Source organism: Microtus ochrogaster, chromosome 2 (genome assembly GCF_000317375.1).
Source record: "Microtus ochrogaster isolate Prairie Vole_2 chromosome 2, MicOch1.0, whole genome shotgun sequence".
Taxonomy (NCBI): Eukaryota; Metazoa; Chordata; class Mammalia; order Rodentia; family Cricetidae; genus Microtus; species Microtus ochrogaster.
Window position 1 is genome coordinate 18,856,879 of NC_022010.1, and position 22,590 is coordinate 18,879,468.

At 47.8% G+C, this 22,590-nt stretch overlaps 1 protein-coding gene across 9 annotated transcripts in view; it reads right to left on the minus strand.

The window, feature by feature from the left end:
* Positions 1 to 205: 205 nt before the first annotated feature.
* Positions 206 to 22,590, minus strand: part of Rimbp2 (RIMS binding protein 2) — a 191,682-nt gene continuing 169,297 nt past the window's right edge. For 3 of the 9 annotated variants that reach the window (XM_026784541.1, XM_026784544.1, XM_026784547.1), the window contains 8 exons: positions 21,689 to 22,399; positions 20,238 to 20,355; positions 16,376 to 16,560; positions 15,660 to 15,828; positions 14,003 to 14,106; positions 12,560 to 12,631; positions 3,632 to 3,766; positions 206 to 1,572 (listed from right to left, as the gene is read on the minus strand). In XM_026784541.1, coding sequence (XP_026640342.1) covers positions 1,384 to 1,572; positions 3,632 to 3,766; positions 12,560 to 12,631; positions 14,003 to 14,106; positions 15,660 to 15,828; positions 16,376 to 16,560; positions 20,238 to 20,355; positions 21,689 to 22,399 — 1,683 coding nt within the window. In that variant the 3' untranslated portion in view covers positions 206 to 1,383. Of the gene's footprint in view, positions 3,162 to 3,631; positions 3,767 to 12,559; positions 12,632 to 14,002; positions 14,107 to 15,659; positions 15,829 to 16,375; positions 16,561 to 20,237; positions 20,356 to 21,688; positions 22,400 to 22,590 lie in introns of all 9 variants that reach the window. The other 6 variants (XM_026784554.1, XM_026784553.1, XM_026784550.1 and 3 more) reach the window with 6 other exon arrangements.

Genomic DNA, 22,590 nt, shown 5'->3' on the forward strand with positions numbered 1-22,590 from the left:
CTGAAGATTGCCACCAGGAATGCCATGTAAACGACTCCTAGAACATGTTTCAAGGTCATATTTTTAGTTAGTCCCAGCAAATCCAAGCCCATGGAGTTCTTTATGGACACAGAGCAGAAGGGAATTCTGTTTCCCTGCCAAGAGAAGAGTATTTAAAATAAAGATGCAGAATGCACAGCATTGTACAAAATAACAAAGTTTATTTCTAGAAAATATGTCACCCTAACCGTCCACATGCACACATCCACACAGCACTGCACACACCGAGGAACGAACGGCCTTTTAATCCAGCTACCACATACAGTTATATTACAATTTACAATAGTTTCTGAAGACACAATGGGGGAAACTTTGTCATTCATTTATAAACCTTCCAGAAATTACAAAAGAAAGGCAGTCTGAAAAGTGTGTAGAAAGAGTAAAAACAGTTTACAGTGGACAGGAATTACAAAGTAGTGACCGTCACACCTGCCAGCCTTCCGGGAGGTCTGCTGTTCGAGGCTAACGATAAAGATGGGTGTGGGTGGGGCTGTGTCTGAGAGATTGCAATTGGGGCTCTGTCTGGTCTGGTTAATGAAGCATGTAGTGACTCTGCTGTGTGTGCTGTTGGCAGTGGATCGGGGCAAGGCATTTCAACGAATAATGAAAGTAACAGAAACCTAAAGCCACAGGATGGGACACGGAGCGCAAAGATTATCAGCGCCCTGGCTAGCTAGAGGACGTGCATGCTGCCGGTCGCTCCCTCTCCTTTTGTGTGGTGGGATAAGTAAACATCTGTGTGTGGCTGGCTTGCTCTGAAAAGACCAAGGCAGGCATCTGAAAGCGTAGGGCCCGGGCCACTGGGATGTAAAGCCACTGTGTGAGTGAAGATGAAGCCCAGGAATGCACAACACATGCCAAGTATACACGGTGTTTTTATTCGACAGTACAAACCACTGTGCAGTTATAAGGCAGAACATCAAGGCGAATTAAACTAGGAATTTCAAGACCAGAGTGGAAATGACAGTAATGCATAATGAGGCAAGCATCTTGAGAAGTGGGGGAGGTCGGAAATCCTGTAAGGGCTGATGTCAAGTGTGTGCCGGCTGGAACTGCAGGTAGGGGGCGCTGCAGAGAGCCCTCCCTCCCCTGCTGCTCAGCCAGCTGTCCCTCCCACCTCCCGCCCCAGACCTGGGATAGAACCTTGGGAATGGAGAAGGAGGGGCCCACAATGCAGCCCCTCCCTGATGTCTCCAATGGTGTTACGTGGATGGTAGTGCAAGTGTGCCTCTCTCTACTGCTGGGGGGGGGGCGGGGTCAAGGTTGGGTTTTGGGAGTCATGAAAGCCCTAGTTTGGAATTAAAGCAAGTGACATGGATTTGGAATTGTCCGGAGGCTCACGGGTCACTTCACCGCACCCAGCCTTTTCAGCAGTTTCTTGCCTCTGGAGAGCAGCCCTTTTTTCTTTTTCGAGGACATTTCCCTGCCTCTCCCAGGACTACCAGAACCCATAGATGACGTAGGTGACCCCGAATGGAGATGGGCTGTGGGGGATGGAGCTCTCCTTGCTGTCCCTGAACCCTCGGGAGGAACCTAGTAGGTACATTGCGACAGTTTTATTGGGTGTGTCAGCGCCAACAACAATTCACTCGGTAACGCGTACTGCCCCATCTCCCGCCAGCCAGGGGAAAGGGTGGGTGGTTCGTTTCTTCTTTCAATTTTTAAAGTATGCCATGAGAAGCACACGCCCGCTCCCAAGCCCCCTCTGAGAGAGAGGCTGGCCTCGATGGGCTTTCGCTGTCTGTGTCTTGGGAGACAGGGTGGCCATCGCTTTGGCAAAGAAAGCCAGGTCATAATTTACTCTGAAAATTCAGACTAAAAGCAGGGGAAGTTATTGTCAATCAGATGGATAGGCAAGGTGGCCGAGAACCCATCAATCATTGTAAAGCAAAAGCTCTCAATGGGAATTTGGATGGATCGTGAACTAGGTGGGTAGATAAGACCCTGCCATGGTGGAGTGAGCCCTTGGGTCAGTTAGAATCCTACAGAAACTTTGGGAATGGCACACTGTTTGAAAGAAAAAAAACTGAAATGAACCTTAATTGCAATCTAAGGAAGCTCAGAGGCCCTTCTTCTCACGGTTTCCAAAGAGAGGTATGTTTTTCCCAGCACATGGTGGGCTTTGAAAGACTATTAGGTGGGGAAAAAAGCCAACCAACAGTGTTTCGAAGGGATGGAATTTGATTAAGGGACATAGAGTGCCAATTTAACTTCATTCTGCAGCTAGGCACACACCTGAGCATGGCCAGTAATTGCCAGGCCTCTGGTTCTCAAAACTCCCCAGGGCAAAACTTGGCAAGTGAAAGCTGGCCACTCGGTGGGAGTATACACCATACAAGGCAAGGGGGCCCCAAGCTTGCTTGGATTTAAAATCAAGGTCTAACTCTAATGGATAACACCTAGGGCGCACCCCAAAGCACACCTGAAGATACCACGGGGCCAGCTAGTGCAGTCAGGGAGCTGCCACGTCGGGAGACAGTATTGCATTGGTAGGCCAGCACCTCTCTCACCTCCAGGAGCTCTGAACAATTGTGCTTTGAGGAGAGGGAACACCTGCTCCTAAGGCCAAGGTGCTGCAGCTGGGTGTTCCGGCCAGCTTTGGCACACCCAGAGCCAAGGCTGCCCCTCAGGGCTTGATCTGGGATTAAAGTTTTGTCTTGGCTGTTAGTGTGAGTCAAACTCGCTCACAGTAAACACGTAGATCGGGTTGTGCTTTTCCCGAGGGTGGCTAACAATGCAATAGGCAGCTTTCCTTTTGAGTACACGCTGGCGCACTCTGTGTAAACAAACGGCTGTAAGAAATATGTTCCCAAGGTTGGCCTTTCCCGTATTCTCAATGGACATATTGAAAAATGATTGTTCAAGATGATTCGTTTCACTATGAATCCAGTTGCTGGGCAACTGAGACCAGGTGAGATAGCCTATAATACTTTAGGTCCAATGGGTTTTTTTGAGACATATTTCTTTTCTCTCTCTCTTTCTTTAAGCCCACATTGAAGTCTTAAGACTACCACGCTGTCCGCTTAGGGTAGCTTAAGTCGGTATCTCTCTAAGGTGTCTTCGGTTGCTCACTTACGTGAAGGCTACATGCCTGATTAGGGTGTGAAATGAACACTCTTCTTCTATGTCCAAGCAGATGAGCGAAGAGATAAAAACATATACGTAAAATACAACAGATAAGAACTCGCAGTGATGGCGAAACGTGAAGATGAGACACTCAAGAGAATGCAGTCTCAGGCAGGCGTGCTACGCTGCAGAAGCCCTGCCATCTAAGCCTTAAGGGGGTGGCCAGTGGCATTTGGGTCCCCAAACCTCACTCTCTGTCAGCTGAACTGTGCACCTATTGTAGAGGCCAAGGAAGGCCTTGGAGTCAGGCGGACTGACTGAAACCAAAGGGCCCTTCTGTGGGACACCAACATACAAGTTGGAGTTAAGCATTTGTGGGCACAATGCCCAAAGAAGAACAGAGGGGAAAAAAATCAGGGCAGATGCTGGTGGGACCCAAGTCATGAAAGCAGCAATGCAAAGATTGCGCCAGACCGCAGAGAGGGGAAGAGGCAGGCAGGCAGGCAGGCTAAGGGGGCTGGCTTACCCTTTTGGCCTTGGAGCGCATGGGTGGGTCGTGGGAGTAGTGGGATGGAGCATCAGAAAGGTGGACCTCTACATCGTCAGGCACTTCTTCCAAGAAGTTGGAGGGCACAAGGCCTTTCTGCCCATTCAGCTCTCCCTGTGAACAAAGGGTGGAGAAAGGGTCAAGGAAGCCATTTCTTTTTCCAGAACCTATTTCTCCCACAAGGACACCCTACTTAAGAGGACAGATGTGACCAGTTGATTCTGGCTGGAAGTGGCAGGGCTTGAAGGTATGTTGGGTAAACATTCCCTACAGAGTCCGAATCATGACAAGAAGCCCAGCCATGCATGAGGTAGGAATCCAGGGCCTTACAAGAGCCAAGTAAGTGCCCTGCTGCTGAGCTGAGCCACATCCCCAGCTCTCTTCTGGCTTACTTTGAAATAAGATCTCAGTTGCCCAGGTCAGCCTTGAACTCACAACCCTCCTGCTCAGCATCCTGGGAAGTGGGAACTCCAGTCCTCCACAAGTTTTGTTCTGGCCTGTCAAGTGCAGCTCTTGTTTAGGACAGAGGAGTAGATTCTAAAGAGTCAACTCTACTTGGAGCCACTCCTTAATTCTCAAGCCCAATGTCCTCTAGGGCTGGAGTGCAGCTCAGTGGTGAAGCACTTGCCTGGTGTCTGCATTCCACTGAGCCAGTCTGGGAGACTTGAGGGAGTTCAAGGCCAGCCTTGGCAACTTGACAAGATCCTATATCAAAATCAAAATGGATGAGGGTGTAAAGACAGCAGCTTGTGACGGCAGTGACCCCAGCCACTGCTATTCCTTGGAGAATATGGGAGCCAAAGATCCAAAAGAGCAAAGAAGGTCAGACCAGCTCATGTCAAAAAACCCTGTGGTTTTCCTTCTTATATAGGAATGTGTCATTACTGTAAATCTTGACCCAACAAGGCAAAGATGAGTGTTCATGCCCGCAGACCTCTGCTTCAGGGTGGCAGAAACTCCTGCAGCTGTGTTCACACATCTGCACAAATACCGGGTTAAGGTGGAGCCCCGCGAATGCAGCTCCCTCAGCAGCCACACCGCTCCATCCTCAGGACTTCCAACACCATCCTGCCTGCAAATACTCAAACCAAGTTCAAACTTGGCTGGGACTGCGCCTCATGCCTATAATCCCAGCTACTTAGGAGGCTGATGTCGCAGGAGGACTGCTTGAGACCAACATGAGCAAAACAGCATAGTCCTGGCTCCAAAACAAAGCAACAATCCTGGCTGGTCCTGACAACGTGCGGTTACGTTTCTTCATTGATGGTCTAGGACACGAATTAGCCTTCTGTCCTCATCAAACAGAACGTGCAAGCCTCACAATGCACAACCAAAAGTGTAATGGTGGACCCAAGGGAGAGTTATATAGTTATAAATGATCTTTCTGCCAGAGGCTAATAACCACAGTATGTAAAGAAACAGCCAAACAAAAGATGTTTAAAAATAGGCATTTCTTCAGATGAATAGACAAACGGCCAAAAAAGATTTGGGAAGATCACAACACTACGGGTCACAGGGCAAACACAGATTACACTAAAGGGTGGGTCAGCAGGTAAGGTGCCTACCATCAGCCTGACAACCAGGGTTCAATCCCTGGACCCACGGGGTGGAAGGAGAGAACTCCATCAACTTGTCTCTGACCTCCACATGGCACCTACCACCCACCCCATCCCTGCCAATATAAAAAGTAAAGAATAAATATGTGAATCTTACACCATCAGCATGAATATGGTCAAGAACTTCCCGGCAGCTCCTCAAACCAGAAGACAGATACTGGTGAAGATATGGACCCTCCCATAGCACTGATGGGAATGCAGTGGTGGAGCTCCTGTGCAGCTGCTGTGCAGCATAGCGCCGTGGGTCCTCCAGAAACTACAACGCTACAGTGTGACCTCACAGTGTGCACCTCAAAAATTGGAGATAGATCCAGGTCTCAGCCACCCATACGAGTGTTTATGCCTCCATTGTCTGCACCAGTCAAAAGCCAAGTGCAACTAACATGTCTACCTCTGGATAAATGGATCAACAAAAGAGGACATATGCATGCCAGGGCATATTCAGACTTGAGATGAAAACCCCGTTCCGACACATCCGTGGCATGGCGAATTGAACCTTTGCTGTAAAAAAAATTTTTCAAGGATTTCTGGATAAGCCGCTAGGCTGGAAGTCTTACCACCAAAATCCGACAAAAGAAAAGAGCGAGTGCTCAGTGTGCTCTCTCTGAAGAGACAAGGTCTGCCAAGGAGCTTGTTAAGCCAGGGAGATCCCTGCAGGGAAGCAGGGCTCAGCAGGAAGCCCTCTTTACACCAGCGGGCCTGCCAATCAAGCTGCCCTGGAGACAGAGGCACAACCTGCAAGGAGAAAGCTGCTCCCTGAATACACACCACCTACAGGGACAGAAGAGGCCTGCCTGGGTCCAGGGGTCCAAGACAACTACCAAGAAAGGACTTAGAGCCTCCCATTCCTTAACCAGAAGACTGAAGCTGCAGAGATCAGTGGCTCCCATTGGTCCCTCCTGCACATGGCAACAGAAGCCTTCTAGAGCCATAGGGATTTGAGAACTTCCCCCTTTCAACTCAGCACAGCTATGCCAGCCAAGTCAAACTGTAAATGCTGTTATTTTCTATTATATAACTTCTAAGCTCACATACATAAATAACTTTGCTTTTGTTTGTGTACTGCTCATATCTAAAGTGTTTATTTTACATCCCCCCTACCCAAGTTTACTATTTTTTAAATATTTATTATGTATACAATATTCCATCTGTGTGTATGCCTGCAGGCCAGAAGAGGGCACCAGACCCCAGTACAGATAGTTGTGAGCCACCGTGTGGTTGCTGGGAATTGAACTCAGGACCTTTGGAAGAGCAGGCAATGCTCTTAACCTCTGAGCCATCTCTCCAGCCCCCAAGTTTACTATTTTTAACTATATTGCTCAGACCTAGCTCATACTCTCCCCTTCCTACATTTCTTCTCTCGTTTTTACTTCTGAGATCTGACACTCTAGATCTGTGAGCCCTAACAGCATTCCAGCTTCTCCCTCTCGACACCTTATCCATCTCATTTATTCTTTTCAAAGTCAACTTAATTCTTTTCCTTCCCACAATACTGTCCTCCCACTCCCAATCTCACTAAATGAGTCCATGTGCACGCCATACTGTCCTTGGTTGTCTTCCAACTGTTGTTGACATCTCAAGGGCCCCTGCTCACTGGAGGGTCTAAAAACTGGGTGGCAATAGTCAGCAGTTAACATGCCATCCAGGGGATAATGCAGAGCCTACCCAAGGTGTTATTTTATGAACTACACAACTGTACCAATCTTGTATGTTAAAAATATAGCAACTGAACGAAAATAGCAAATTTTAAAGAACCAAGCAGCAAAAATAAGATACATAAATCCCATCACAGTGCCATAAACCTGAAAAATGAAGACACAGAACCCCTCCAAAAATTACCAATCCTGTAGCAGCGGCATCTAACGGGAGTAAGTTAAATGAAATTCCAGACACAGAACTCAGTATCATGATCATAAGGATGTTCAAAACCCAAACAGCTAGAGGAAATAAGGAAGACGATAGACAGTGTGAAAAAGGATTCAACAAAGAGAGATGCTGAGGAAAACCTAGTTTGATGTACCAGAAATGAAAAAAAAAAAAAGAGAAAAACCAAGTCCATGGAAAGTCTCAATGATATCATAGATCAAGGAGAGAACCAAATGCCCGAGCCTGAAGACAAGGTGGAAGGAACGGAATGATCCAACAAGGGCAGTGATAAAATCCTGACACCTATCTATTCCAAGTAGGAGTTCTAAGACATAAACAACACTCTAAAGAAACCAAACCTTTGGATTATAGGCACAGGAGGAAAAGAATCTGGTTCTACAGGCACAGAAAACATATTCAAGACTAACAGTTCTCCAGAGTTAGAGAGAGAGGCCCATCCAGATGACATAGACCAGAGAACCTCCCTTCATCATGTTTTAATCAAAATACTAAATACACAGAACAAAAGATATTCAAGAGAAATGCTAAGTCACAAATAACAGCAGGCCCATCAGAGTAATAGCAGACTTGACAACTGATGCTTTAGAATCAGGATGGTGTAGAAAATGCACTTCCGATTCTGAAAGACAGCTCAGCAAACTGGACTCATACACAGCAGTGAGATCTGTCATAGAGTTGAAACTCTCCCCAGTAAAGAGACTGAAGGAATTTGTGACCATTAAGCCAACCCTACAGATAATATTTGAAGGAATCCTTCAGACCGAAGAGAAAACCAAATCTGCCACAAGACTCTAAAAAGAAGAGCAAACCACACTGCTATAAGGGAAGGAAAAACCAAGCACTACAAAACCAACAAAGTAGCAGGAATAAAAAGACAACTTTCAATAATAACCCTGAAGAAATGAGACCGTTAGAATCCATTCAAAAGACTTGGACTAGTAGATTGTATTAACAACACATGAAGCCTCAAAAAACAAATGCACCTCACCAAAAAAGGCCAAGACTGCCTTAGGCCAGAAAGGGTGGTCCAAGCAAATGGGAAGGAGGAAACAAAGCTGTTGTTCTAACATCTGACAAAATAGATGTGAAACCAAACTTGTTAAGATAGTAAAGGGGACTTCCTATTAAGGGGAGCAATCCCTCATGAGGACATTGCCATTCACACATGCCTGAACACAGGAGCATCCAAGTTCATAAACAAGTGCTGTTAAGTGTCACACAGTAACCCCAGCACAATAACAGTGGACAATCGGGCATTCTGAAGGAAAATGATCTGAATTAAATGACCCCATAGATCAAATGGATTTGATTGACATCTATAGAACATTCCACTCAACCACTATAGAATGCATATTGTTCTTAGAAGACCATGGAACTTTGTATAAAAAAGATCATATATTACACAATACAAAACTTAATACAGGAAAACTAAAATATTCCTTGTATATCCTCTCTGGTCACTGTGGAATAAGACCATGCAGGTCAACAGCAAGAGAAACCCTAGAGCATATACAAACTCCTGGAGATTAGACAACACAATTGAATGATGAAAGAGGAATCAAAATGGAAATAAAAACACCCCTAGAGTCAAGTGAAAACATACCAACAGCTCTGGGATATAGTGAAGGCAGTCCTAGCAAGGCAGTTTATAGCTACATTTATGCCTACGTCAAGAAATTGAAGATTTTGAGTAAATATCTTAACAAGACACCTGAAAACACCAGAAAAGGAGCATGCCAAATCAGCAAATGGAAAGAAATAATTAGATCAGAGTAGCAGTTAATGAAATGGAAAAAGATACAAAGAATCAAGGAAAGTTGGTTCTTTGAAGAATGAAACAAGATTGGCAAACCTTTAGCCAAGCTAACCAACAGAAAGCAAGGAAAGACCCAACCTGGAGATGAAAAGGGAACCATCACAACAGATACAAGCTTCAGAAGATCATCGTGTATTACCTTGAAAAACATATATTCCAATAAACTGAAAAATCTAAAAGAAATGGATGAACTTTTAGACGCATCGTGACCCACCAAAGTAAACCAAAATGAGAACATTTAATTAGATCCATAAGAGTCAGCGAGACTGAAGTGATTAAAGTCTCCCACATAAAAGTCCAGGCCCACGTGGATTCCTGGTGAATTTTATCAGACGTTCAAAGGAGAGTAAGACCAACATTTCTCAAATTACTCCATAAAATAGAAAAGGAACATTACCAAGGTCTTTTAACAAAGCTAGTATGACTGAGATACCAAAAGCAGAAAAATATGCAATGCAAAAGAAAATTGCAGACCAGTTTCTCTGATGAATACAAATGCTAAAATTCTCAACAAAATATCTGCAAACCAAATCCAAGACCCTTCTTATATGCTAATGAGTGAAGAAGGAAGTCAGAAAAAACAAGCCCATTTAGCATATATATGCATGTATATATGTACGCACACACATATATGCACATATATATTCTGTAACCAATGGGCTAATAAAGATCATTGACCATGACCAAGTTGGGTTTGTTCTAGAGATGCAGAGACTTCAATAAATGTAAATCAACAAACATAAGTTACATTAAGTAGATATCATCAAGGAAAAAAATCACATGGTTATCTCAAAAGATGGAGAAAAAGCTTTTGACAATCTATAATATCCTACATGTTAAGTCCTGAAGACACCCAAAATAAAAGAGTAATGTCTCAACATAATAAAACCTATACATAACAAACCTACAGCCAGCATTATATTAAGTGGGAAAAACTTGAAAGCGTTTTTATTAAAGCCAGGAACAAGGCAAGGGTGTTCATTTCTCCATTCCATATGGCGTTGAAAGTCTTAGAGCAATGAGACAAGAGAAGCGGATTCGAGAGGAAGAGGTCAGAGTATCTGTCTCTGTTTGCAGAGGTCATGATCCTATGTGTGAGACCCCAGGACTCCAACAGGAAACTGCCTACAGTTGATAAGGACCACTAGAAGAACGGCAGAATGCAAATTAAAATACAAAAATTAGTAACCATCCCATACAGTAATAAGTGTGCTAAGAAAAAAATTAGGAAAACAAGCCTGTTCAGTATATGTGTATATGTGTGTTTACATGCATTTTCATCTATGTGCGTACATATTCCACAGTCAATGGGTTAATGATAAAAAGAATTTAGTAAGCTAAATCAGGAAGAAGGAAGTCTACCCTGTGCAGACACATCTGCTACTGAAGTCTGCAGCAAGCCACAGGCCAGCTACCGCAGACATGTTTCCCAGCATTGTTATGACAGTAAGACAGCAAATGAAGGTGACAGCTGTTAACATCAGAGACTAAACAGTCATCATCTGGAGCACTCGAGCATCAGCTGATGACTACAGACATGCACTCGTATGACAGTACATGGAGACCACACACATCCCAAGAGGGATTCTGTGCAGCCAGGCCAACAGGTGCAGGTCAGGAAGCCAGCCTGAATGACACAGGGTGTCTCCCTGTGTCTCTTACATTTTCAAACTGAAAAAGTAAACTAAAGCCTGGGATTGTGGCTCAAGGGTAGAGAATAGCAGTAAGATCCATAAATTCTTAATAATTTAAAGACCCATAAAAAGGGAATAAAAATAAATTTCTGACTCTCTTGTTAGATGACAGGAAGTATTCCCTGTCAGACATGACGGTTTCCCCTGAGCCTAACCTAAATATGGCATAGACTTTCTCTAAACAGAGGAATGAGGGTCTGCTATAGAGCCAAGGCTCACCGAATATATTATAAAACCCTGAATATATTATAAAAATACAGAGATGGAAAGAGCAGACCCAAGAGCTGCAGTCTATGCAATCCATACCAGTCAAATTTAGCATATATGGTATGGATGAGATATTTAAGAGAGCAGCTTTCTTTTTTGAAAAAGAGATTTTTTTTTCCATTTGTGTCCATTTATGTGCTTGTGTGAGTATATGTAACGCGTGTGCATATGGAGGAGGGGTAGAAGAGGGAACTGGAGTTATAGGCAGTTGCGAGCCACCAGGCATGGGGGGTTAGAACCAAACTTGGGTCTTCTGCAAGAGAAGCAAGTTCTGTTAAGCTCTGAGCAAGCTCTTCCGGCACAGGACAGGTCACTTTAGGAAGGATCTTTATAAGGTTCTAACTCAGGAGAAAACGAAACATAGCCACAAGTCAGCACGTGAGAAACTGGCACAGAACTGAAGAAGGAAGGGTAGCTCACTGCGGTGAGCCACCTTCAACACACCATTCATGAAGACAACGCACTGTGCCCTCATACAAATTCACAGCCCAACACTGCTCCAAATGAAAAGCTAACCAGTAGACTGTGGCCTACAGAAAGACATTGTTACTCTGTGCAAGGAGGTGTGGCTATCCCACCAAAACCCACATGGGGGTGTCGAAAGCTCACCAAAAATCTGCATGGCAGTGTGGCTACCCCACTAAAACCTGCTGTGAAATCTCGGCAGCTTAGAGGATCGAACCTCTAAAACCCTGTGTGCCTGAGGCTGTGGAGGGGGGGGATCTCTGGGAGCACCCACCACTGTATGGAGAAGCAGGACTCCCAAGAGGAGGTGGCCATGGGGGGCAACCACAGAGAGTGGTCACAGGGGTGGGGGACATTCAGAGGACAGCTAGACACAGACGCAGGAAGTCAAGCCCACCCTGTGTATGGCCTCCTTTACTCATCAGCCGTAGAAGAGGGAGGCACCGTGGCTGACACAGGAATGAGCAGGAAGAGCGACTCTCTGGTGTCGGGTTGTGGGTGAAGCCAGGGCTGGTCCACCTGAGGGTTTGGCTGTGGGTGAGGGGAGGTGGGGAAGGCGAGGGCTGGTCCACCTGTTTGTTTTGTTTTTTACATCCTATTCTCCATGAGAGAGACTCCACCACCCAGGCCATAAATAACCTAGAAAATCAAATTGTTTTGTAAATGTTTGGATGGTGGCAATTTTGTGTTTGCTTTGTCTATGGTTTGTAGACACAGAAAATACTATAATTAGTAGAGAATAGCAAGAGACCACAGTGCTAGCTTCCTTCCCTCCTCCTCTCTTCATTCCTCTCTCCCTCGCTCCTCTCTTCTTTTTCCCCTCCATTCCTCTCGCCTGCCCTCCCTCGCTGTCCTTCCTCCTTTCCCTCATTGTTCCTTCCTCTCCTTTTCTGTTTTTGAGACAGGATCTAGCTATATAGCCCAGGCTTGCCTTGAACTTACAATCCTCCTGTCTCAGCCCCCCATGTCCCAGGCTCGTAGCCATGTGTCACTTTGGCCTCCAGATTTCTATATTATATACAAAAGAAAACTCAGGCAGCAAACCAGGCAAATGCTTCAGAACGTGATATAAACAGATCACAGCGTATGTGTTACTTTAAGAGAGCGCAAACCAGGGCTTGGGATAAAATGAACAGCATTTCTCGATGTTCCAAAAACTTACATAATAAAACCCATCTTCATCGATTTCACCAAAAACAGTAATAATGTCTCCTGTGCAAAACGGAAGTTCCGCCTGCAAAGACAGAAGACAGAGCTAAGAGAATGTTGTGACACAGGAGCATCCTACAAGGCCCTGGATTCTTCCTATTCTTTGGGAATTAATCTGTCTTTCACCTAAGATAGGATGTAGGGTGCAAAGCTGAGGGGACAGGGAGGGAGGTTATCTGCTCAAAGCTGGGGGGGGGGGCATCTGTTCTAAGTAAACCTAAGAGAAACGTGTAGATTAAAGGTCATTGCCACCTCCTGGTAACGCACGGGAACTCTAGTCACGTGGTAACTGTACACACCTGGAAGACTGGAGAATGAGGACTATTGGCAAACAACCTCTCAGCACCAAGAAAATCGCCCAGCCCCACCATCAGTTCAACACCCATCTGTTAAGTGTCAGGTCCCAGTCTGGGGAGAGCAGAGAACGTATCCAGGAGTCAAACTGTCCTTAGACCCTTCGGACTATGGTCATAGGGCCCGGAAGAAGGGAGAAACAGAAAGCTACCTGGGGATGACTACAAACACGACTCTGTCTCTAATAAGAGGGAGGTGATTAGGCTTCCCAGCCAGCAGCTAATAAGCAAAGCTATGGGCAGGAATTCAGCTCAATCTGGTTTAGGGGTGGGCAACTCTTTTTTTTTCTTATTTCTGATCATGTTCTGCTTTTATGCTATGGGGTGCCCAGCAGTCCCAGGCACCCAGAACACCCGCCCTCCCTCTCATCTTTCATATGCACATGAGGGATCATCAGCCACAGTGACGTCGGTTTCTCTGCTAAAAGGGACTCCATATTGCCGTAAGTGTGGGTCATAGGTCGCTCTTCTATAGTTATGCAGGGAGACTTGGACCACAGGGACGAGGATTTGCCACTGTAACTGTCCTCATGACATCAAACACTTGCGACATACTATACGTGTATTTTTGGCAAACATCTTCATGACACAGTTTGTAAACTAGACACCCTAATAGATGGGTAGGAACTTAGAACACAATGGCGTAAGAGTACCCTAGATAAGGCTAGCACATCTGCATTCTCAGCAGCAGACTCATGCACTACGCTGGATCAGGGTGATTCCCAGCTGGGTGGAATACGGCGGGACAGTTTGTGGGTGTGGCTAAGGATGGACATTTGCTCGCTCATCGTTGATTTCTGGAGTTTTCCACTGGCATCCTTGGACCTCGGCTGGCCACAGGTAACTGAAAACGTGGACCTGTGTTTTCTGCAGCTGTCTGTGAGCCAGAGAATGCAACTGCCATCTCTGACGCGGCTTGCCACCGGGTCTCCCTCTCTACAATGCTCAGGGAAGAGCGCTGCCTAAAGGCACCCATGAGAGGCTTAGCCAGGAAGGCAGTGGGAGCAGGTCCAGGTCAGTGTGAAAGACCTCTGGGCTGGTACCTCAACATCCACATTGGGGGAGCTCTCCCTCGGGTCATAGTCGTAGAGAGCCACCATTCTTCGTGTGGGCACAGAGTGACCCCGGCCGCTTCTTCTGCTTCTCTCTGCAAAACCAGAAGATCTAGTTGTGAAGAGGCCACTCGGTGCCCAAAGGGTGTGTGTGAGCTGCTGACACCCCTGGCTTGGGAAAACGGTCTCAGCCTCCAGTGTTTACCTTCACAGTGACATTCCCCCTTGGGACTACCATGCTACGGGGGCTCCATGAGGTAGGGGAGCTCCTCCCAAAGTGAGGGCAGGTGGTCTGAGGCACCAGGTGGCTACAATTTGGGAAGGCCTTGTAGGTATCATGAGGCTCTGACCATTGCTTTGGAAAAAAGCCACAGCTACCCCTTGAATTGAAACCTTTCCTCCTACAGGGAAGATGGAGGCAAACTTGGATGGCTCAGCACACTCAGAAACTTACAAGGCTCGCAAGGCCCCACCCCAAGCTTCTAAAGCTGCGACTAAATGCTAGGGAACACAGCTCTTGGTGAAACCAGCTGCTGGGTGTGCAGAACTCGGTACAGTTTTGGTGAGTCATCACGTATGCTGGGGGTGCTGTCTTTGAGTCACCACTCAGAGTAGCATGGCCAGGTGGCAGCATTGTCTCACCAAAGGCAAGGTGAGCATAGTTACCATGATGGACAGCACCGGCAAAACAACGCCTACAATGGCCTGACTTTGGGGACAGGCTCATTAATCATGGTGTTCCTTGGAACAAAACAGATACGCCTACCCAGTTACTGTGTGATCTGTATAAGCAGAGAAACTCTAAAACAAATGAAAGAAAGGCTGTATTGGATCATACTAACAGAGAATCACAGCCCATCAGCGAGTTTCCAGACTTGAGCTAATTACAGGTCCAAAGCCACCTGAATAAAGGGGAGGCAGACCCCACGAGGAAGAGCCACGTTACGGCACCGACAGGTTTTACTGTCAACCTTCCTCCCATCTCCAGAGAGCCCTACGGCCTTTTATTAGTGTATCTGTACACTGGGGAGAGGGAGCCTCGACTGAGGATTTGCCTCCACCAGATTGGCCTGTGAGCAAGTGGGGGGGGGCATCTGTTTTTATTGATGATTAATGTACGGGTGGGGACAGCCCTCTATGGGCGGTGACCCCCCTGGGTGCTAGGTTGTAAAGGCAGCAGGCTGAGCAAGCCTGTAAAGTAGTAGACCCTGCTCTACCTTTCCTCAGCACTGTGCTGTGGACTGTAAGGTGAAATAAACCCTTTCCTCCCCAGGTCATCTTTGCTCGTAATGTTTTATTACAACAGGAAAAAAAAAAAAAAACCTAGAACAGGAAACAAAGTCTTTTAGCTGCACTTCACCCATCAAGACACTTGCATGTGTGTGTGTGCATTGTGTGTGCACAAATACTAGAACAAATACTAGGACGTGGTAAATGCTCCTAAAGCATGCAAGTGGATTGCAGTACTGGCTTGCAGAGTGAGTTCTACCCAACAAGAAGGGAGGGAGTAGCAAATCCCCACCCCCAAGAATTGGACACTCAGAGGTGCTGTGCAGCCCGTGCTTCTGGGGGCTGCGGCTCCCCGCATACACCCCACTATGGGCTGCTCTAAATGTAAGTACAGCTGAGCCTAAGGGATTGTGCGCACCTATTTTCTCCACAGGTGTGTTCAGAGGGAGGAAGCCTTGTCTCAGCAGCTGGTCCATCATCTCCTCATCGTCCGCATGGATCTCGGAGACCATGTTACAGGGAATGAGGCCGAGCCGGGCGCAGGTCTCCCCACGGTAGAAGCCGTCTGCGTCTTTGTCTCCATATACCTGGAGCCGTTGGGGACAGCAGAACATTTTGATAGACTGGCTCAGCCATACATTAGCCCCACCAACAGCAGAGGCACCTCAAGCCCAAACTGCTTAGAACACACATTTCAAAGCCTACCCTTGACCTGCATCAGTCATAGGCCCACTGGCCCAGTGACCATGGCTCCTCTCCTTCTCATCCCTCCCCTTTGTTGGTGTGCCTGCCTGAAGTTTGGGTGTAGGACACAGAAACCTCTGCTTTTCAAATTCAGTATCTGTAAGCATAGGCTCTGATTGCACACGAAGTACACAGAACACACTTAGGCAGGCAGGTTTGCGTGCATAGGAACGTGCACAATCCCATCAGGCAGACAGGTGGAAGCAGTGACCCTCTTCCTAGGTGGAGCAGAGGCAATGCCTAGCCTATGTTCCAGGCTTTCACAGCCCTGAGTCGTCTCCATCAGCCCTTGAAGTCTAAAGGCTATGCCCTCCCATGCTTGCACAAGCACCACTCCAGCCCCGCTGCCAGTCTCGGTCCCCTATCCCACCATACCGCAGCCATCACTACCTTGATGATCTGTCCTTCTTTGAAGGGAAGCTCCTCCTCAGCAGCATCAGGGTTGGGGGACATGGTCAGTGGGTCATAGTCAAACAGTGCCACGAAGATGCGGGCTGGGAGCTCCTCAGCACCAGGGTCAGTTTCTGACTCATCATAGAAGTCTGGAGAAAGGCGGTCTCGTCGGGTGTATTCATCTAGAGCATGCAGGGGACAGAGCAGAGGGACGGTGTGACACCAGGGGTGCATCTGTGGAAAGGGCAGCCCTGGGTGCTCCTCTCTGTCTGTTTGGGCTCACCATGGGGCAGAAATCCCCCAGAGGTAGACTGGGGATTGCTTCAGAACAGAACCTCACTCCAAACTAAGCCATAAAGTGAGAGAAAGCCGTCTGAGCGAAAAGCCTTGGGTCAGTGGCTCTGACAGAATAGGTGTTTGGTCCCCTCAGAGTACAGGTGTGACCCTTGTGAGATGCTTCCTGGGTCCTCAGCAGAGCACAAGGCTAACTCTATTTGCCACTCACATCTCAGGGTTCAACATGGCGGACAGCGCCATTCTCCCAGATCTGGATGTTACACCCTCCACCGAAGGGAATCCATGCCTTTTGAGCATCTAATTGCGATTTGTTTAGGATCCTAATGTGTGTGTGTGTGTGAGTGAGTGTGTGTGAGTGTGTGAGGGTCACTTGACATCATGAGCTGTACGGTTGTCTGGCTATACCCACGAGGTGCCCATTGCAGACTCCTCTCATGCTGATACTAAACTGCACCATAATCTTACCCCTTAAAAAGATGGCAACTAGAACCTTTGCCCTTCCCACTATGACACTTTTTAAAAAGGATTTGTTTTTAATTATGTGTAGGTATGCGCATATGGGTGCAGGGGCCACAGAGGCTGGAAGAGTCAGATCCTCCAGGAGCTGAAGTTACAAGCAGTCATGAGTCTTCTGATGCAGTTTCTGAAGTCAAACATCCGCTAGAAGAGCAATACATGTTCTTAACTATGGAGCTACCTCTCTAGCCATGCCCCTCCTCCACCCATCTTGGCTGCTTTAATTGGCTCCAGGGCACTTCCAAATCAGTGTCGATGCTTGGCTGTCCTACAGTTTAGGGGGTTGTGACAAGATATAAAAGTTAATATTATTGTTAGAAATCGGAATATCAATAGCCACCTTACTTTTCTTATTTGTGGCTCCCCTGTCTATTAAAGTGTACCCAGGAAAATATGATATGAAGACTTCACTACCCATAGGAAAGAAAAACTGATGCTTTTGGAATATGGCGGGTTCTAAAATGCTAATTGCTGATCTTTTTCCTTAAATTTTACCTTTTATTTCATATGTGAACTATGTATGTATGGCGACCAGAAGATGGCGCCAGATCCCCTGGAACTGGAGTCACAGCTGGTTGTGAGTTGCTATTAGGTGCTGGGAAATGAACCCAGGTCTTCTGCAAGAGCAGCAACTGCTCTTCACCACTGAGCCATCTCTCCAGACCCTAATGGCTACTGTTTTAACATGCAAAGAGACTTGAAGAGCAGAGAAACATGTTCTCCAACCCCTGACCCCTGGTTATTACTCACTGACTGCTTGGCCCACCTGCCTGTGTTCTTGGTGAGTGACAGGCCTATCACATGGATGTTATGGATGTTTCCTTCCAAGCTGTTCACAGGCATTTGGGTTTGTTTATGTGCTGGGTTTAAGTTATGTTTTTTACACAGGGTCTTGGGTGACTACAAGAACTAAGAAGAGATAAGGGAGCTGCCATGGGCTCATTCTCTTTCAAGTATTAGGATGAAGGGTGTGATCTTTGTTACACGGCATTACTCTCTTTGGGGCCAGTCACATGCCTGCAGCCTCTCGAGTTCTTCACCTTAAGAATCCAGACAAACCTTGCATAAGATTCGATGACAAGGGTCCCAACAAAGCAGTAAAGGCTGTCCCTGGCTCTTACTGACAAGGGTATCTGACAGGACAGTGCAGGCAGGATGTCTGAATATCTGGGCATGGGATGTCCTTACCCTTTCTTTCTTTCGTTTCTTTTCTTCCTTTCCTTTCCTTTTCTTTCTTTCTTTCTTTCTTTCTTTCTTTTTTCTTTTCTTTCTTTCTTTTCTGTCTCTGACTTTCATGACAATAAGTTCCTGGCCTGGGAGACTGAAGTAGGAATTCTACTCTAATTCCTTAAATGATATAAATCTCAATGCCCATAGAAATGTCCATTCCTGCCTATGACATCTCTGCATGGAGTGGTGGGGTGGTGGTGGGATTCATAGAAGCCTGTTTATTTGGTCATGTGACATCTCCAGCAGCGTTTCACCCTTTCTTTGCCCAACAATAACACTGAGACTGAGCAGGCAACTTGGCTGGCAGAGCAGGAGCTGAACCCTGAGTGGGTCAGCCCTGGCTCTCAAGCCTCAGGACCGAAGTCCCACTGAACAGGACAGCCCAAACCCTTTTCTGCTCACTTTGTCAGGGACATTTGGCCCGGCTAGGATTAGGAGAGCAGAGCTCTGCACTGATCAGCTTATCTTGGGGTCCATGCTTTTTGAGTCTGGTCATACACCTCTTGCTCTCTTTGGGATTAGTAAAGACAGGTTTTGGTGGTGGTGGTTGGGTGGGGTTTGGTGAGTCTCACTCCACGAGCTGAGGACGTCCAGCATCCCATGACATCCTTAAGGGTAAAGCAGGTGCCTGGTGATAAAGGCAGAGCTGCAGAAGCAAATGCTTCCCTGCAGAAGGAACAAGCCCAGAAGGGATTCCTACTGCTGTTCGGCTTCCTCTTGGGGTGGGGGAAAGAATCATGTTCCAGCGCTTCCTGCTCACTGTGATTTGAATCCTTTCCAATTTGGGTCACCTGAGCAGATTTTCTTCCACTCTGAAATGGCGAACCTGGTATTGTCCCCACCATTCCTGCTTAGTGTCTTTCCTGTGTGTGCATGCACATGTGTGCGTATATGCGTGCGTGCATGTGCGTGTTCACAAAAGCCTGGTTTATTTGGATCCTCCTGATCCCTGTTACCTCGCGAACACCACTTCTTAGAATTACTGTCCCCACGGTTCTATGCCAATGGCAGCACTATCGCCCCCATCTGCAGACACCCTTAGCATGAGTTGGTGACAACCAACAGCCAAAGGACAGCTTTGAATCCCACTGACTGAATCCCAAATGGTTTTTAAGAAAAGGAAGCCCAGGAGTCATGAGTGGGTGGAGAAAATAGGACTGAGGTGGATGGTGAGGGGGCGGGGCCAGTGGTGGGTAAGAAAGGGAGCACATGTCTTAGGGACACTTCCAGCTTCCAAGTGTTACCAAGACTTGCACCAATATGACCTATGACCTCAAATGACTCCACTCACCAGGAGCTCATCTGGATATTTGGGGTATATAGTCAACTCAACCTCTCTCTCTCTCTCTCTCTCTCTCTCTCTCTCTCTCTCTCTCTCTCTCTCATTCTCTCTCATTCTCTCTCTCTCTCTCTCCCAGGAAATTCCTAAAGCACATCTCTGAGTATGTCTCTGAGAGTGGGTCCAGAAAGGATTTAGCAGGAGGAACTGTGTCCTCCGTGTGGGAATGTGGAAGGCACCATCCCAGGGGCTGGGGTTGATGACATAAGAGGGAAGGATCAAGCCAGTAGATAGAGTATTTTGTTCTCTCTCTTCCTCCTCTCCCCACTCTCTCTGTGTCTCCCCTCCCAACCTCCTCCTACATCCTCCCGTGGCACAGTGGACTGAACCCTGACACTATGAGTCCCCTTGTCCTTTTTCCTCTTCATTGTTTTTCTCAGGCACTTGACCCAGTACAAAAGCCCTAATGTGTGACCCGTGAACTGTTCTTAAGTAGGTGGTGTGCAGAGAGTGTATGATAGGGATCAGGCCACTAACCAATGGATGGAGCCATCGCCGGCCGGTGCCTCTGAGGACCTCCGCCACTGTGAGAATACCTTCGGCTCACGTGATCCATCCGGTCTCCTCGCCCCATCAAAGCGGGGTTTCCTAAAATCTAGACCCAAGAGAGAACACCGTGGTTAGATCTGGCCAGCCTTGGAAGGAAGAGAGGAGTTAAAGCCAAATCAATCCGGATCAGAAGCAGAAGCACTAAAGGCAACTAAACGTAGCTTTTAACTGAAAGGTTAGCTGAGTGACCTGGGGGAGGAGCCAGCCAGGCCCAGGAACCTGCTTTCTACATCAGGGTCCTTTCTGGACTCTGGACTCACCGCAGTGGGGCTGGTACGGCTGGGAGTCAAAAGGAGTCATAGGAGGAAGCTTTTGGTTGATGCTATTGCTCCTGAAGTCAAACCCACTGAAGCAAATTGACTGTGGTTTACAGCTCAGGCTCCATGTCAGTTAAGTCTTCTCCTGGTTTGATTGTCCCACCCTCAAAAGACACACTGCTGTAGTTCCCAAAGTCCCTCACAGATAGAAGGGGTTTGGAGGGTTCTGGACCCTCAGAGGGTAGTGCCTGTACTATCGGCTTTGATCGTGCTCTGTGGTTAACCTGGGCTCGAGCAGGCCTTCTGTCTGGACTAAGGGGCAGAACTGACTGAAGGGAAGCAGATCGGTAAGAATCAGCCTGTTGGTAGCCGTTCCCAGGACTCAGGAGCCAATGGGACAGGCGCCATGGGGTGCAGGCAGGGCCTGGCATGGACACGTCAGAGTGCAAAGCTCAGAAGGTGGCTTGCTGCAGTGTCGATGGCCCACCTGTGTGCCCAATGGCAGCTGAGCACAGCAGGGGCGCAGATGTTGTAGAGAGGATGCAATTACAGAAATGTATGAAGCCTCGGATGACCCCCCCCCCCCCCCCGCTGTGTGGTAGACACAGAGGGAACAGAGATTGGGGTGAGGAAGACTTTGGGAACAATTTGCAAAACTGAGTTTCTTCCCTGGTTATTCTCCGTGTTTTTAAACAGTTATAGATGAAAGCCAAAACAACAAGGGCAAAAAGCCTTTGATCATACCAACCATCCTCTGTGGGCCCCTAAGGATCATTTTAGGGGGCTGGGGGGTTGTGTGTTTCTAGAGTTCCAGATACTCAGCAGTTCAGCTAACCCTTAATTAAAACTTAGATTCAGTTGTCCTTTAAGTAAAGCAGCCGTAACCATCGCTGATTCTGTGGGGGGAGATTGTTACTCCAAAGCAAGAAAACCTTCGGGATGGTCAAGCAGCTGGGAAGCAATGGGACTGAAAAAATCAAAAATGCAAGGAGAAACCAAAGAGAGCGGCCCAGAGAGTCCCCGGATGCACTCCAAAACCCGAACCAAAGGCAAAACCAACAAAAGGATGAGAGCACGGATTGGTTTGGCAAGCGCGCGGGGAGGATGGTTTACTTGACACACCAAGGGGCCGTCTGCCACTCGGGGAGGAGGCTGTGCCAGACGCTCAGCTGCCCTACTGTCGGGCATGGCTGGGCTTTTCCTCCAGACACCCCGAAAATCTTCGTGGTCGCTGGCCTCGTCCCAGCCATCCCTCCTGGGCACGGGCCTCTCCGGGCTGAGTTGGGCGTCATCGCTCCTGATGACGTCACTGGGGTCCACCTGCTCCCCAAAGTCCTCTTCGATGCTGCTCTGTCGGGTCAGCGTCCGCCTCCGGGCCAGCAGGGGCCTTGGGCTTCTCCTACATGGACAGTGACCAGGGCCTGGACTGCACTTGGCCGAGGTGCTCCTGAAACTAAACCGAGATTCTTCCTCCTCACTGCCACAGTCCAAACCACTGTCCGGGCTCCTGGTGGCCGAGCGGCTGAACCGACAGCCTCTGTCTTCCAGAAAGAGATCCTCCATATGGATGCCCGGGCCCCTGTGCTCTGCAGGGAGCCAGGAACCCTGTAGGACTGGATGTCCCCAACAGGACCGCGCCGGCCCACGCTCCATAGCCAACAAGGCCCTGGCTCTGGAGGACCCCATGCCCTGTCTGAGCAGCGGCTCGCCATGCTCCGTGTCCTCCTCAGCTACCTCGGGGATACTGAACAGTCTCTTACTGCGGTGGGGCTGTTGGGGGAACTCGGGCTGCTCCAGGAAAGCGCCTTCCAAACTCCTAGCCTTATGGCATTCCTTGGGGACAGCATGTGTGAGAGAGCGGTGTATGACCAGATATGAGGCGGTGGAGGAAGGAGAGAAAACACACACAGAATTAGTCTTGGCAGGGAGGCAGGGGGGCGCAGCGTGAGGCAGCCTCTGCTCATGGGGGACCTGCAGCATGCCTGCTGGGGCTCTGGGATGGAGCAATGGGTCACGTGGTGGGT